This window comes from Ixodes scapularis, unplaced genomic scaffold (genome assembly GCF_016920785.2).
Source record: "Ixodes scapularis isolate PalLabHiFi unplaced genomic scaffold, ASM1692078v2 PGA_scaffold0__279_contigs__length_252992795, whole genome shotgun sequence".
In the NCBI taxonomy this organism is placed as follows: domain Eukaryota; kingdom Metazoa; phylum Arthropoda; class Arachnida; order Ixodida; family Ixodidae; genus Ixodes; species Ixodes scapularis.
The window spans coordinates 224,671,620-224,687,378 of record NW_024609835.1 but is presented as its reverse complement, the minus strand read 5'-3'; the positions used below and the strand labels follow the sequence as shown (position 1 = coordinate 224,687,378).

Below are 15,759 nucleotides of genomic sequence, written 5' to 3'. Positions count from 1 at the left end.
TGGGTAGTAGGGCAGCTACCCTCCAGGAGAAGGAAGGACAACCGCCGCCTCCGCCATTGGTGTCGACGCAGTCAGCAACAGCGACCGGAGAAACAGCACAAGCTAATAGAGCCACGGGAGTCAAGCTTCCCAAGCTACGTCTCCAGACGTTCAACGGCGACATTGGTGGATGGCAGAGCTTCTGGGAGCAGTTCTCTAGTTCAATCCACGATAACGAGAGCGTCCCGCGCTGCCAGAAGTTTCACTATCTGCGCACTCTTGTCACCGGACCAGCAGCTGCAGCGATCGCAGGGCTACAAGCCACTGACGCCTGCTACGATGACGCCATAGAGATTCTTTCTCGTCGATTCGGAGACAGACGACGAATCGAACAAGACCATCTGGCAAAACTGCGGACGTTGCCATCCGTCAGTTCATCAAACGACACCAGAGGTCTACGACGGATGTACGACCACCTACAGATAAACATCCGCGGACTGAAGGCTCTCGGGGTTGGGTCAGACACGTATTCCACCATGATGGCTGACATTATACTGAGAGCACTACCGAAAGACCTAGTCGTCGATTACTACCGACGAACTAGCTTTACATACCCAACAACGTCGACTGAAGCCGTCCAGCAAAGACCTGAAGCAGCACAAGCTTCAAGTCACAGCTCCGCTATCTCGGCCTGCACCATCCCAACAGCTCCGCTTGTTGATGGGAAGCTTTCACGGATCCTGAGCTTCCTTCGGGCCGAGGTGGAAAATAGAGAAAGAGCCGGGTTAACTGAGACGACAAGCCTAGCGTCGAGACATAATCAGAAAGGTCAAGCACGGAGATCCAGAAAGCCAGCAGCTGCAGTGCTGCAGACAAACATGGAATTTGGTTGCTTCTTCTGCAAATCAACAAAGCACTCAACTGAGACCTGCGTTTTACCCCTTGGGCAAAAGAAAACGCGACTATCCGGCGACATGCGATGTTTTCGATGCACTAAGAAGGGACATCGAGCAAAGGACTGTCGTGGAAAGGTCTCATGTTCTTCTTGCTCCGGAAGACATGACTGACCCCAACTGGAAACCGCGCTCAAAAGGTACTGCTGAAGAGACCGTGATTACAAGCGTGCAGAACACCAGCGCCAAAAAGGTAGATATTTGCCTGGACAACGAAGTTCTCCTCCAAACATTCCGTGCATGGGCTGTTACAGACGACGATAACTGCTATTTCCGTGCCATCATCGACGGAGGGAGCCAGCGGACATCCATTCGCAAGGATACTCCCGGAAACTTAATCTCAAGGTGCTGAAGCAGACAAGTCTTCGGTTGAATACGTTTGGCAACCCAAACGCCCTAGCTCAACAACAGCGAATCGTACAAGTACGACTACGTAGTCAATATGGTAAGACTGAGTGTCTCCTTGAGGTGGTAGAAATACCGCTCACCTGCAAGGACATTACGCAAGTGCCAACAGACTACGAATTTCTTCGTAGTGTCGAGGAGAAAAAAGGGCACATCGCGGACGAACTATTGTTCCCAGGCATGCCGTCTGTACCTGGCATAAGCATGCTTCTTGGATATGATCAGCTATGGAAGATCACGAAAGATCAAGTACATCGGTGCTGTAACAACGAAAAGATGACAGATACCAATGCCATCTTTTCCTGGACTTTTCATGGTCCTATATCACTCCAAAGTTCCTTGACCTGCAGTGCCACCAGGACGACCTGCGTTCTGAACATCACAGCGTTTGAAAACAACCAAACTGAATCAACGCTGCGCAGTTTTTGGGAACTGGAGAGTATAGGAATAACAGACCAAACTTGTGCTCAAAATGAAGAACACAGTTCAGTGTACAAAGAGTTCTGTCGAACGATCTCGAAGTCAGAAGGACGGTACGAAGTATGCCTGCCTTGGAGGCAAAACACAGGGGAGTTGAAGGACAACCGTGTGATGGCTGTCAAACGACTCGAAGGACTGAAAAGAAGACTTTTGCGGAACGAGCTTCTCGCGAACGACTATGACACAATCATCAGAAGCTACGTCACCGCAGGACACGCGGAGAAGGTACCCACAAGATCATCAGATATCGAGTCTCCATGTAAGCGTTTATACTACATGCCTCACTAAGCAGTGGTTAGAAACGAATCGGAGACCACAAAACTACGTGTAGTCTTTGACGCGTCTTCGCATGAGCCAGGGGTTACTTCCCTTAACTAACACCTTGAGAGAGGACCTAAGATGAACGCTGATCTCGTCAAGATCTTGATACGCTTCCTTCTGCATCCAATCGCCGTTACAGCGGATATAGACAAGGCGTTTTTGCAGATCAGTGTACGACCTGAAGACAGAGATGCACTACGCTTCCTTTGGTTTGAGAACAAGGTGAGCTCAGTGAAAACAGCTCCGAAAATCAAAGAATGGAGAATGACGCGCGTTCCTTTAGGAACATCCGCTAGCCCATTCCCTCTTACTGCGACGCTGGTCCATCACTTGCGAAACGTGAAGGAAGAGTGGAAGAGCACAGCTCAGCTCCTCCAAGAATCATTTTACGTCGATGATTTGTTGGTCGGGGCCCAGTCTACCGAAGAGGCAGCTAGCATACATGACCAAGCAAAACTAATTTTGGAGGATGCAGGAATAACGCTCCGAAAGTGGTCGACCAATTAAAGAGAATTGCAAAACCTGTTTGAGGAAGGTTCAGATACACTGTTCGCCGAACCTAAGACGGTTCTTGGGCTACGGTGGAAACTCGAAAATGATCAGCTGATGATTCCCATCACTAACATCGTGAACTTCGTCACGTCGAACGAGAAAATTAAACGTCACGTACTGCAAGCAGCAGCCAGAGTGTTCGACCCGTTGGGGATGGTCGCTCCATACGTAATGAGAGTGAAGATACTATTCCAACGCATTTGGGAAAGGGGCCTTGACTGGGACGATTATCTACCAGACGATTTGGAGTCACAATGGCAAGGTTGGTGCTCTGAACTACAGCGTATACAAGACGTAGTGACAGGTCGCTGTATTATAAAGGCTCCAAGAAATGCATTCACTCACTACAGCTACACATCTTTTGTGACGCAAGCCCGCTGGCTTACGGAACTTGTGCTTACTTGAGATTGAGAGTCAAGGACAGAGATGGGAAAGTAGATACAAATCTGGTACTCTCAAAGTCACGTGTAGCACCGATAAAACGGCTCACACTTCCTCGACTTGAACTGATGGCGGCAGTGGTCGGGAGCCGAATGGGGCATTACCTCGAAGACATCCTGAGCTGTCAGGACACGTCATACTGGACACATAGTACTATCGTTCTCCATTGGATAAAAGGAAATGCTAACAAATGGAAGCCCTTTGTAGCAAACAGGGTGGCCGAGATCCAAGCTAAAGGGACACCTTCAACCTGGAAACACTGCTTTGGAGTGGATAATCCAGCGGATTTATTAACACGGGGAATAACCCCAGAAGACTTGTTGACAAGTCAAGTATGGTGGAAAGGCCCGATATGGCTTTCAATGAACGAAAACACTTGGCCCGGTGTGCCTACCACTGAGATTGTCCCGGATGCGGCTATTGAAGACGAAAGGCGACATGTGCATCATGCGCTCCAAACGACTACAGAACGGGAGCCGCCCCTCCTGGCGTTAAAAGACTACAGCAAACTTGGACGCATTCTTCGCATCACTACCTGGGTGATGAGGTTCGCCAAAAATTGTAGGAAACAGAACCAACATATCGGCCCTTTGAAAACGGAGGAGCACGAGCGAGCAGAGGCTTATTGGATCTCCCGAACCCAAATGGAGGCTTGCTCACAAGAAATGAAAGATATTTCTGACAACAAAGGGAACAATGAAAAATCTACTACACACTCACTAAGCCCCTTCGTCGACTCAACCCGACTTTTGAGGGTTAGTGGACGACTCCAGAACGCTAACGAAACGGTGAGAGCGAAACACCCACTCCTACTTCCTCCTGAGCATCCTTTTACAGAGCTGATTGTGCACGACTGTCATCTACGAACTCTCCACGGAGGTATCCAGGACACCGCAGCACAACTGCGAGAGCGATTTTGGGTGCCGAGAGGACGACAGATCGCAAAGAAGATCATACACAGTTTTAATGGCTGCGCTAGACTGAGAGCAAAGAGGGCCTCTGCTCCCACAGCACCAGTTCCACAGAAGCGAGTGAGTGAAGCCGCTCCATTTGAAGTGGTTGGGATAGATTTTAACGGACCGCTGTTTGTAAAGTCCCAGCCATCCGACGAGAAGGCTTACATCGCCCTGTTCACTTGTGCGGTTACGAAAGCAGTTCACCTTGAACTTGTCTCAAATCTATCAGCTGCGGCTTTCATCATGGCATTTCAACGATTTACATTCCGACGGGCACTGCCCAGGATTGTTTACACTGACAATGCCCTAACGTTTAAGAAGGCATCGAGAGATCTTTGCAACTTATGGAATGCAATCCGAGACAAAAGTGTCCAGGAGCACTACTCGAAGCATCGGATAACGTGGAAATTTATCGTGGAACGAGCGGCATGGTGGGGAGGATTTTGGGAGCGGATGGTGCGAACGGTCAAGACCTGCCTTCGGAAAGTTTTGGGAAAAGATCGCTAGAACTTTGAGAAACTCACTACTATTCTCCATGAGGTAGAAGCCATTGTCAACTCTAGACCACTGATGTTTCTGCATGCCTCTTCAGGTGAGCAGGAAGTGCTAACTCCCGCACACTTTCTGACCGGAAAGCGCGTGACGTCGCTTCCAACATCATGCGAACCAGACACAAAAATTGACACCAGCAACGACCTCACTCGTCTTTGGAAGCACCATCAAAGGCAGCTAGATCACTGCTGGACTAGATGGCGCCGCGAGTATCTTCTTCAATTACGGTCCGCGCACCAGTCGCCTAACCGTCAGTTGAGTAGAATGCAGGCTGGAGACTTAGTGCTCATAGAAGAGGAAAAGACACCACGACATTTGTGGCGCACAGGACGTGTCCAAGAGCTTCTTCACGGGAGGGACGGAGTCGTACGTTCATGCTCCGTTGCCTTGCCAGGTGCACAAGTGCTGAAGCGACCAGTGCAACTGGTGTACCCCTTAGAACTTGTAGAATGAATGAGCGTTTATTGGTGCGCTCATTTCGGGGGGAGCGTGTTGCGAATTGCCGAAAGAGCTCGTGGGACTGCGGGCAAAAAGAGAAGAAGAAAGAAGTCGAGAAAAGAATGGACTGATGCGCGAGGACCTCGGAAAAGCTTCCCCTGGACAGTTGCCTGTACATATGTAACTATCCCGTCAGTAAATAAGTGTATTTATTTTCGATTCAACAACCTCGAACGAATTATTCTGCCTGTAAGTACGACACCGCGCATGCGCGGTAGCTATGTGGGCAAAAGCAGCCCGGTTCTCCAAGTTTTCGCCATTGCGTCATGGCGTCCTATGGCGTGCGCTCGTTGTTGACGTTGTAGAGACGCTTGTACTTTATTTGTGCGTCGTATTTCCTGGCAACGTGTGTCGTATGCTATGCCCGACTATTTGAGATCACTGCCCGAGCCTGAACGGCAGCGGTATTGAAACAAACTGTGCGTGACGGCGTTGCCTACGAGGATTCGTACGTCGTAAACAAGGCCTGCTGGACTTCCGACGTAAAGTTTCTGTCACCGAAGTCGACGGCTCACGTCGTTGTTTATTTAGTTTTTTTCCCAAGCCAGTTCACGACCGACACGGTGCTGGCGTACAAGTCTCTCGAGGCCTACGATTACTTCGAGTCGGTTTCTTTACTGCCGGCAGGAGCAGCAGGCTGAGGGTCTGCGCAAGTGTATTCATTAATTGGTTAAATACACACAGCGTCTTCAAGTCAAGGTTTGATACTTTTCCTACCCTCATGACCACAAGGCATGACAAGCAGTAACGCTTTGTCCGTTCTGCAGTCTTCGCGGTAACACGTTCGTTACAAATAACGGCGTTGCCGGTAACGCGTTACTTTTTTCAGTAACGTAAAACCTGCACTTTACGTTTCGACACAGTAATGGCAAGTAACGTAGTAACGCACGTCGAGTAACGTAGTTACGTTACTATTTCAAGTAACGTAGTTACGTTAGTCTTTACTGGTTCCCAAGTCTTAAAGAAATTACTCTTCATTTTTTTTCCGTGTTTCGGGTGTCAAGCCTTGTTTTTCTTTGCGTTTTCTCTCCTGAGTATTTAGGTGAAACCGCAAAGAGATAAAGTAATTATGTTCAGTTTCTGCATGAACATAATGTTTCTTGATATATGACCTGTATCGTGAAAACCGTAAAATGTGTTAAATTATAAATTAAAAAAGTAACGCAGAAGTAACGTGCGTTACTTTATATCGGTAGCGGTAACGCGTTCCTTTTATTTTTAGGTAACGTAGCTCAGTAACGCGTACCTTTCATTTGCAACTAACAAGTAACGTGTTTCGTTACTTTTTTTCGGTAACGTCTACAACACTGCTGTTCTGTCGCCAATCCCCTTCTGCTGGGTAGCACGGGCGTATCGAGCCTCCGACGAGCGCTTGGCCGATGCTTTGGGTGCGAACACCATGAGAACAAAATCCGGGTGGTCTCGATCACACGACGGTTTCCCTGCACATAAGCAAGCCCCACGACGTAGATTGAAATGGAATTTGGTCAATACTTCAGCTTGGGCGAGTTGGTTAAACATGCTAATACTTCGCAGCGCACAACAGACAACACACCATCAAAACAGATACACACAAAGAAACAACACTCACGCAGCGCTGACTGTCAACTCTCGGATATATTAATCTTCGTTCTTATCTTTCACCCTTACGCACTAAAAAAGAACTAAATGTTAACCAAGGAAGAACAGCGAAAGAAAAATAAAAATAAAAAGAAAGGGGAAAGATTAATATAGGAAAGAAAGATGGAAAGAAATGGAAGAAAATAAGATCTAGTCCTACTACAGTAAAATTACTGAGGAGGTTTTCCTAAATAATATAACTCTTTTCTTGATAAGCTAATCGACGGGGTACTAACGCATACTCCGTCTAGCAGGTCTATGCTCGCGGCTTCGATGATTTCTCGAGTTAGTTTGTTGTTGCTTCGTCCCAGTACTGTGCAATTGCCCAGAAGGGGGGAACATCCACAATCTCTACAATGAATGCCCAGATGGCCTGAGTTAGCGTTAATGGCGTTGCAGTTATGTTCCCGGAGCCTGTCATTGAGACAGCGCCCCGTCTGCCCAACGTAACGCTTCCCGCACGTAAGAGGGAACGAATATATCACTCCCTCTGCACAGGAAACGAACTTGGTCTTGTGATTTTTCGTGCAGCACTCTGTTCGAAAAATCACAAGACCAAGTTCGTTTCCTGTGCAGAGGGAGTGATATATTCGTTCCCTCTTACGTGCGGGAAGCGTTACGTTGGGCAGACGGGGCGCTGTCTCAATGACAGGCTCCGGGAACATAACTGCAACGCCATTAACGCTAACTCAGGCCATCTGGGCATTCATTGTAGAGATTGTGGATGTTCCCCCCTTCTGGGCAATTGCACAGTACTGGGACGAAGCAACAACAAACTAACTCGAGAAATCATCGAAGCCGCGAGCATAGACCTGCTAGACGGAGTATGTGTTAGTACCCCGTCGATTAGCTTATCAAGAAAAGAGTTATATTATTTAGGAAAACCTCCTCAGTAATTTTACTGTAGTAGGACTAGATCTTATTTTCTTCCATTTCTTTCCATCTTTCTTTCCTATATTAATCTTTCCCCTTTCTTTTTATTTTTATTTTTCTTTCGCTGTTCTTCCTTGGTTAACATTTAGTTCTTTTTTAGTGCGTAAGGGTGAAAGATAAGAACGAAGATTAATATATCCGAGAGTTGACAGTCAGCGCTGCGTGAGTGTTGTTTCTTTGTGTGTATCTGTTTTGATGGTGTGTTGTCTGTTGTGCGCTGCGAAGTATTAGCTTGAAATGGAAGCCGCACTTGCCTTCAAGAAAGTGCTTGACGCACAAACGGTCGTTCGTGTGAGGCGACCATTTTTTTCGATCCACAGATATTACCCACCTTCTATGCCTTTCAGAGTCAGCCGGGAACTTGTGGAAACTTACTCCGCAACTTTTTTTGTACCTTTCGGTGCTATTAATGGCAACACAGCTTCGCGGCATGCTGAAATGCTTTGACGCCCATGCGAAACGTGCGCGCTTTTGCCCACACCACCCGGCTCCGGCGCGATCGCAGCGCCGCCGGAGCTCCGTGACGTCAAGCCCGCTTGTCGGTCTATAGTTATGGCCGGTGATTTTAATTTTCCAGATATAGATTGGAATTGTGTGATGAGGGCCCAATGGGATATGCAATCAGTCTAGGCTTTTTGTTGATATTGCTTTTAGTAATAATTTAAGCCAAGTGGTCAAGCGTTCCACTCGTGTGTCAAATGGCAGGGAATCCTTGATGTAACTCGTGTTTTTATTTGAGGTCGTTACAAGAAGTATTCTTGACGTATCAATCGCGGATGGCGTACCTTACCATGCAATAGCTGTGTGGAACGAAGAGAAATCCTATCATGATTTCCACAGCGCGATTGATATCGACATTATAAACCTCTTGCAAGTTGCTCTAGACAGATTTCTCGCGTTTTACGATGCGAATCCGGACTCAGTATAGAAGCCTTGGCTCTTTCTTAAGCAAGTCATCCTTACATGGGTTGATAAGTTTTTTTCCAGAGCGACCGGGAAAAAGGAAGAGGCACAATCCATGGGTGACGCGCGATATTTTACATTTAAAACGTAATATAAATCGAGTAGATAGGTTCCAACCAAGTTTAAATTTTATGCTTCCTCCTTTTCGCCAAGAGCTATGGATCTTGTGCGCAGATCTAAATATCGTTACTTTAATGTCACTGTGGACAACTTTCTCATAGAATATCCAAAAAATTTCTGGGATCATTTGGCAAAAAAAGAAAGTGTGATGATTAAGGAGCTTATTAATAGCGGGCAGACATTTGCCGATGAAGCGAGCATAGCAAGTGAGCTTAATTATTTTTTTTTTCTCTTCTGTCTTCACCGTTGATAACTGTACGCTGCCTTCTTTTAATCATGGCAGTTGTGGAATCAATGACTTGATGGTTTTTACAGAAAGTATTTTAACAGTCTTTTGCAATTAGACGCTAGAAAGTCGAGTGACCCCAATGGAATTTCTAATGCTTCCTTACGAAGGTACGCTGAATGATCTTCCAAGTATCTTTACGTGATTTACTCTTGTAGTTAAAAAACTTGTGACGTGCCTCAAGATTGGAAAGTAGCCAAAGTTGTCCCTATATATAAAAGTGGAGAGAAAAAAAGTGTTTACAATTACAGACCAGTTCCATTTTTGAGTGCATGTAGCAAGGTTCTCGAGCACTTCATATTTAAGGACATCGTAGCTTTCCTAGCATCTGAAACTTTCTTACTAGATTATCAACAAGGGTTCCGAAGAGGCTTTTCGGCAGTGACACAGCCGCTTCATACGGTCCACAATTTTGGTTCAGTGATTGATAACAATGGTCAAGTCGACACTATGTTCTTAGACTTTCCGATGGTGTTTGACAGGGTTTCGTATCGCCAGTTACTGCATAAATTGAAGCAACTGTTGGGCATCGCCTACTAAGGTGGATAGACTCGTACCTTACGAACCGTAAACAGGTTATGTTTCTAGGCAACGCCAAATCAATAGAGTTACCTGTTCTTTCTGGAGTGCCCCGGGGCTCGGTACTCGGACTGTTGCTCTTTTTTTTTTTATCAATGACCTGCGAGTTGATAAGCCCTTGATAGACTGCCGGTTTTTTTTTTTTTTTTTTTTTTTTTGCTGATGATTGTGTATTTTTTTTAAATATACCATGTGTATCTAAGTAAAAATGCTTAGAGGAGAGTATTCAAATGATTTCATTGTGGTGTCAAGAATGGCAAATGGATCTGAATGTCAAGAAATGTGTGCAGATGCCAGTTACACTGAAGAAGGTGCTTATCTTTTTTTTCTTATTCTATTCAATCAAATGCCTTAGAACTAGTTAATGAATACGAGTATCTGGGTGTTACTATCACGTACAACTTAAGCTCGGCTAGTCATAATGAGCAGACTGTCACGAAAGCGCCAAATAAATTGTGGTCGCTACGTAGGAAAATTTGTCACTGTGCTCCTGCGACAAACCTGACGGCCTATAAATCGCTGATTCGTCCTTTGCTGGAATATGCTGACGTTTTGTGGGACCCGCAATCCCAACCACTCATTGACCAATTGGAAGGCCTTAAAAAAATCCCTTAAATTCATTTAAAACTCATGCGGCAAAAATTCAAACGAAGGAAAGTAAAGCGTTTGAAATTTTTGCATAATATAATTCATAATAAAGCTGGTTTAAATTTTGATGATTATTTGCAGTATAGCGCGAGTCGTGATACAAGGCAGAAGCACGAGAATTTGTTCGTTGAGTTCCGCTGTAGAAAATATATCTTTCAATACTCCTCTTTTCCTCGTTCTGTTTGTGAGTGGAAAGAGTTGCCACCAAGTGCGACGGCGATTGCTTCTACCGGTTTATTTGCGAGTGCAGCTGATGTATTTCGTCATTCTTGTCCAGCTTGCTTGCACCTTTGCATTTAATTGCATTATAATTATTTCTCCTTGCATAGTGCCCTAATTAAGATATTTATGTTCAGGGATTTCTCGTCTTGTTTTTTTTTCAGTTATTCAGACAAGAAGTTAAATTCCAAGGCTGTGAACCTACTCTTGATGCGGGATCCATGCATCACTAGCCTCGTTTACATGAATACGACTTCAGCCCATCGACTCCAATCGTCCTCTGAAAGAAGTCGGCGCGGCAACGTTTACATGAATGCGCACCGTACTCTATGCAAAGGTAGCGCCACGCCGTGTCAAAGCTCAAAGTTAAAGCTGCGTTTCCGGCACCGGCCACACCACGTGACCACGTTTTCCGGTGCATAGCACGTGACGTGCGTGAAGGCGTCGACGCTTTCGACGAGCTTAAACTAAATATGGTGCCCGCTGTCTTCGATGCTGTGCAAGCAGCAGCGTACCGACTTGTCTTTGAGCGGGGGGGGGGGGGGAAGTCAAACCCCCCCCCCCCGGGTCGGGGGGTGGCGCCCGTGGCATCTCTCGGGCGCCGACGGACAATGTTTGCCCTGCCCAGTGCGGCTGGGGGGGGTAAACTCATGCCTCGCCCCCCACCACTCTAAAAAACTAGGGGGGGGGGGGCAAGCGCCCCCCTTGTTCCTTCGGTTGGTACGCCCACGTGTGCAAGGAGTTACGAGACAGAAGAAACATCAAAACCCAAAGGTCTCGGGCTCCGGGTCGGGCCGCTGGGCCACTCTGGATCAGAGGCGACGTGCGTGCCCACGGCCTGGCGAGCGAGATCGTAGTGAACCACTCTGAGGACGCCACCGCTCTTCGCCTCGCCATACCTTGCTAACCACGACCGGACCCCGAGGCCGAAAGGCTCCGGCGTAGCCAGGGACGGCACCGTGGTAGGAGCTGCTCGTTCTGCGCTACCATGCAGTGGTCGGAGCTCTCGGCGTCGTTCGTGCTTGCGCCGAAGCCTCTAGGCACTCCCTTGGACACACAAGTCGTATTTTGCAAGGCTTAGGCGGGGGCCGCCCTCTCCGAGCAGCTCAGTGATATTGCGCTCATTTAGTTTGGCAATAAAAGCTCACGTTTCTTCTCGGGAGGAACTGCGGGCGACCACACGGAACCGCTGTCCATCGCCGCCGGCGAAGTTGGCCGCCGCCATGTTCTCAGCTGTTCTCTCGCTCCTGCAGCGAGCGCCTTCCCATAATCCTCCCCGTTTCGAAATGCGATGCGACCTCCGTTTACGTGGGTTGACTGAATGCGTATTCGCCGTCTCGATCCACCTCTGCCTGGCGACTTGAATGCGATGCGCTTCTCTAGCGCATAATGCCGTTTTCATGACCGCGTCAAATGCGGCAACTAAATTCGATGCGACTAAGTCGCGTTCATGTAGACCCGGCTACTGTTGCGACTGAAACCGGATGTTTCAGTGGTTGTTAAAAAATAGATATATTCCTCACCGTATGGTATGTAGGCTGGCACTAACCCTTAACGAAAACTAATACGTTTGAATTAGGTTTGACTATATTTCGATTGCATTTTAAGTATATCGTATATTTTAAAATAACTAAAAGTTCATTAAAACAATTAGATGCGTATCAAAGAAGTGTATCAATAAAATTATGTCTAAAAGCAGCGTGACAAGATGCAATGCCTGGTACGACAATCGCAATTTCAAAATCAGCCGTAATTACATAACTGTGTTTAATTATCCTACAACTCAGTACATACCCATAGTGAAAAATCGTATTCTTGTAAGAAATGTGTTGGTCCAATAAGCGCATATGATCAAATAAGCTCGTATAGAAACATATAATAACGGAATAAGAACATATAAGAATAATATAGGATTATGTAGAAAGTTTTAAAAAAACGTCTTTTACAATTTTTACATATTTTTATATTTTATTTAAAGGTTCTTATCTGTTCTCGTATAATCTTATTTGATCACATGCGCCTATAGCACCAAGACACTTAAGAAACAATTAAGATTTTTTACTAGAAACGTATTCACTCAAGCAATGCGAGTGCTTATCACGGAAGGTATGGTGTCTATAAGAGGTTTAAGTCAATAAACCATGTGACAAATCATACAACGAACTGGTTTTGTTGATAGTGTGAAAGCATGTATTTGTATTCGTTTTATTTCGATATCATTTACAAACCTCGTCAAGCGCTTACTGGTCGCAAAGTTTGTCGCACAAAACCACCACTATTTATTAGTTGGTGATATATTGAGAACTGAAAATTAGAGATATATCAAAATGTCTAAATATTCGGCGGCAAGCTATATGAGTAAATTTCAAATGACGTTTAGCTGCAACCTTAGCCGGAGAGGGGGTGAAACCTTGGTGGAACCAACGGTGAAACCTTGGTTGTCCAAACACGCAGCAAGTATAACGCTGATACGTTGGGAAACATTAATTTTAAGGTGGACTCCGAGCGTGAAAAAAATTAGGTAAAGTTAACATTTCACTATAGAATAATGTATCTGATACCAAAATAGTCTCATCATATTTGGAGTAATATAATGAGAAGTTGCTTTTTTAGTAACATCACACGCTGTAACTTTTTCGTTGTCTCTGATCGCTTTTTCGAGAATGCGGTCCACTCCTACTTTTTCGGCGACAAAGCCCGTGAGAAATACATCTTCTAAGCAGATGAACGGCACCTGTTCCATCGCATTGTAAAGGCGGCGCAAAGTTCTGCCGCCCAGCACATAGAAGGCTCCAGCTACAAAGGGCGGATATTCGGTTCCCTTGTACTCTTCTTTAGAGACGTACCACTTGGAAGACGAATTTCTTCTGGGTTGTTCATTCACATGTAATTCTCCATATATGGCGTCTCTACTCTTGTCCTTCGTTACTTTCAGAATGTTCCCCACGTTTACGAACGTATCGTCGTCAGACTTGAAAAGGAAATTTACATGCGGGCAGAATCGCATAACCCACGTCATCATCATTTTCGTTTTAAGAGTTAGATTTCGATAGTGGTCAAAGAATGTCCCCTGGATGATATCGGCATGAAGGTATGACTCAGTCTCAATGGAGCGCTGGACTTTGTCGTCTTCCGTCCTCGCCAAGAGAAAAGCTGTACGGATATTCGGATGCCTCTTCATATCAAAGACCCAAGTTTCACGAACGGCCTTCCTTTGGTCGAAGTGATTAGGAGCAGAGTAGATCAAGACCAAGTAGTCAAGATGAATCAGGGAATTTCCTCTTTTGCATAAATTTGCTGGGAGAAGAATGTAGTCTTCAGTTCCTGGACTTTCACGGTTCTCTTGTGTGTTTTCTTCTATTATCTTACTTCGTGTGCGGGAGCCATCCTCAACGATGCTAAAGTTTTTAGCACACATTCTATTCTCCCGGTCAAGGGGAATGAACCAAAGAATCATCACCACTGCAACGATGACCAGACTTAAGAATAAGTGACAAGCTCTGCACTTCTTCATGGATCAATCAGCCTGCAAGAAAGAAATCACATGTTTAGAAGCCTTTCTTGTTCGTAGTTTGAAAAAACACTCCGAAGTCTGTAAGTAATCAAAATACTTAAAGCAGTGGAAAATAACTCAGCAGATACTGGAGAATAAAATGATTTGCCCTCTTCAAATTATAAAACTACGCACTAAACAGTCTTTCTTTTTTTTTTTTTTTTTGTTTCGGGGTTTTGTAGTTGAAAGCTAGCTAAGATAAAACGAAAAACATTTATTTTGAGCCGGGTTGTTATCAATGTATTTTTTAGCTACAATTTTGCAAGATTGAGGCAAAGACGAGCTACTGAAGTTTCGCTTGTCTTAAAGTTTGTAAAAAAAAGCTACGGTGAAATTTTCAATCTAAATAATAATAATAACGTACAACTCGAACATTGACAATTACATACATATGTTGTTGTTTTTTTTGTTGTTGTTTTTTTGGATGAGCGCAGAAATAAGAATGGAATTTTATAACTTAGTAATTGTTAACAAAATAATTATATTTGAGAGGTAAAGCCAGCTGATTTTAGTTTCAGGAGGATTCAAGGACGTTTTAGAGCATTATTTTGGTATTGGCAGTGGTTTCCAAATATTATACCAGGGGTGGTTTCTATGTTTTAAAAATCAAACGTTTTTCTTTTTTTTGCTGCGGGTGATTATTTGGAGTCTTTGTGGCTGCAACGCTGTGCAGTTTGCACGGTTTTCTAAATTTTTTTTTTTAATTTGCGCCTCCACTCAATGATTATCTGAGCCTTTTGTGACCTTCCTTGAATTTATGCGCTGTCTATTGCTCCTGTCTTGTTATATGAGCTCCAACAGGCTGCCAAGTTAATTTTAACAGTACTATATGTCAAAATACATACATTTTCCGGAAAAGAAATGTGTATGAGCCTGAAGGTGCTGAGGAATTTCACTGTTTCTTTTAGTAGGGTAAAGTTATTTGCTTTTTTAGCTATAGGTGCAGAAAAAAATATTGACAGCGAGTTCTACACCTAAAGTCCTATAACTAGAATCGAAATGAAATTGAGAGGGTGTTCATTAAAATTCATTTTCCGCAAAAAAAAAATTGGGGTTTGTCAGAGTTTACTATCTTTTATATTCCCAATTCCCTGAACTTTGGATTTTATGTTACTCTGCTCTCAATTTTCAAACATTCAAAAACAAAAATAATGTCCGGGTGCCACACCCCTTTGCACTGAAGGAGCCTTGTTGAGCTAAGACGCAAACCTTTTTTGCCAATAGTTGGAGATTTCCAAGCAAACTGAAGTGGAATATCCTCAGGCGCACTGACCTGTGCTCTCATAAAAAGTTTGTTTTTTTATCTTTTTTTTTTTTTTTGCTGTTACTTTGACATTTGTAGTTTCCCGGATAAATCCGAATTGATGCGAAAGTTGTCGGAGAGTCTATTTCGGATTTATCCGAAAACACGGAACACTCTAGAACGTAAGAAATGTATTTACGAAGCGACAATTTAAATTTGTTAAAGAAGGCATTGAACAACGGAAAATTTAGAAGGGGAACTGAATTGGTATCAAGGTCACTTCATTTCAATTTTGTTTTTGAAGTTAGCTGGAAACTATATCAGTGTGTAGGCCAGATGACGTCGGGTCGCGTGACATCAATTTCCCCACCAAATTTAGAGGGGCAACTGCCTTGGTGTAAGGTCACGTGACGTAAAGTTTGCCGTTAAATTTAGCGGGAAAACTGATTTTGCTTTTA

At 44.8% G+C, this 15,759-nt stretch overlaps 2 protein-coding genes across 2 annotated transcripts; one reads left to right on the top strand and one right to left on the bottom strand.

Moving 5' to 3' along the window:
* Positions 1-4,621: 4,621 nt before the first annotated feature.
* LOC121833492 lies at positions 4,622-5,077 on the top strand (the record flags this gene model as incomplete). The annotated part of the gene is made up of 1 exon (XM_042286824.1): positions 4,622-5,077. A coding segment is annotated over one exon (456 nt), but the record flags the coding sequence as incomplete, so codon positions are not given.
* A 7,955-nt stretch (positions 5,078-13,032) lies between these two features.
* On the bottom strand, positions 13,033-14,019 carry LOC8030690 (beta-1,3-galactosyltransferase 5-like). Its single transcript, XM_002402446.3, has one exon. The coding sequence runs from the start codon at positions 14,017-14,019 to the stop codon at positions 13,033-13,035; it is 987 nt and encodes a 328-aa protein (XP_002402490.3).
* Between the last annotated feature and the right edge of the window lie 1,740 nt (positions 14,020-15,759).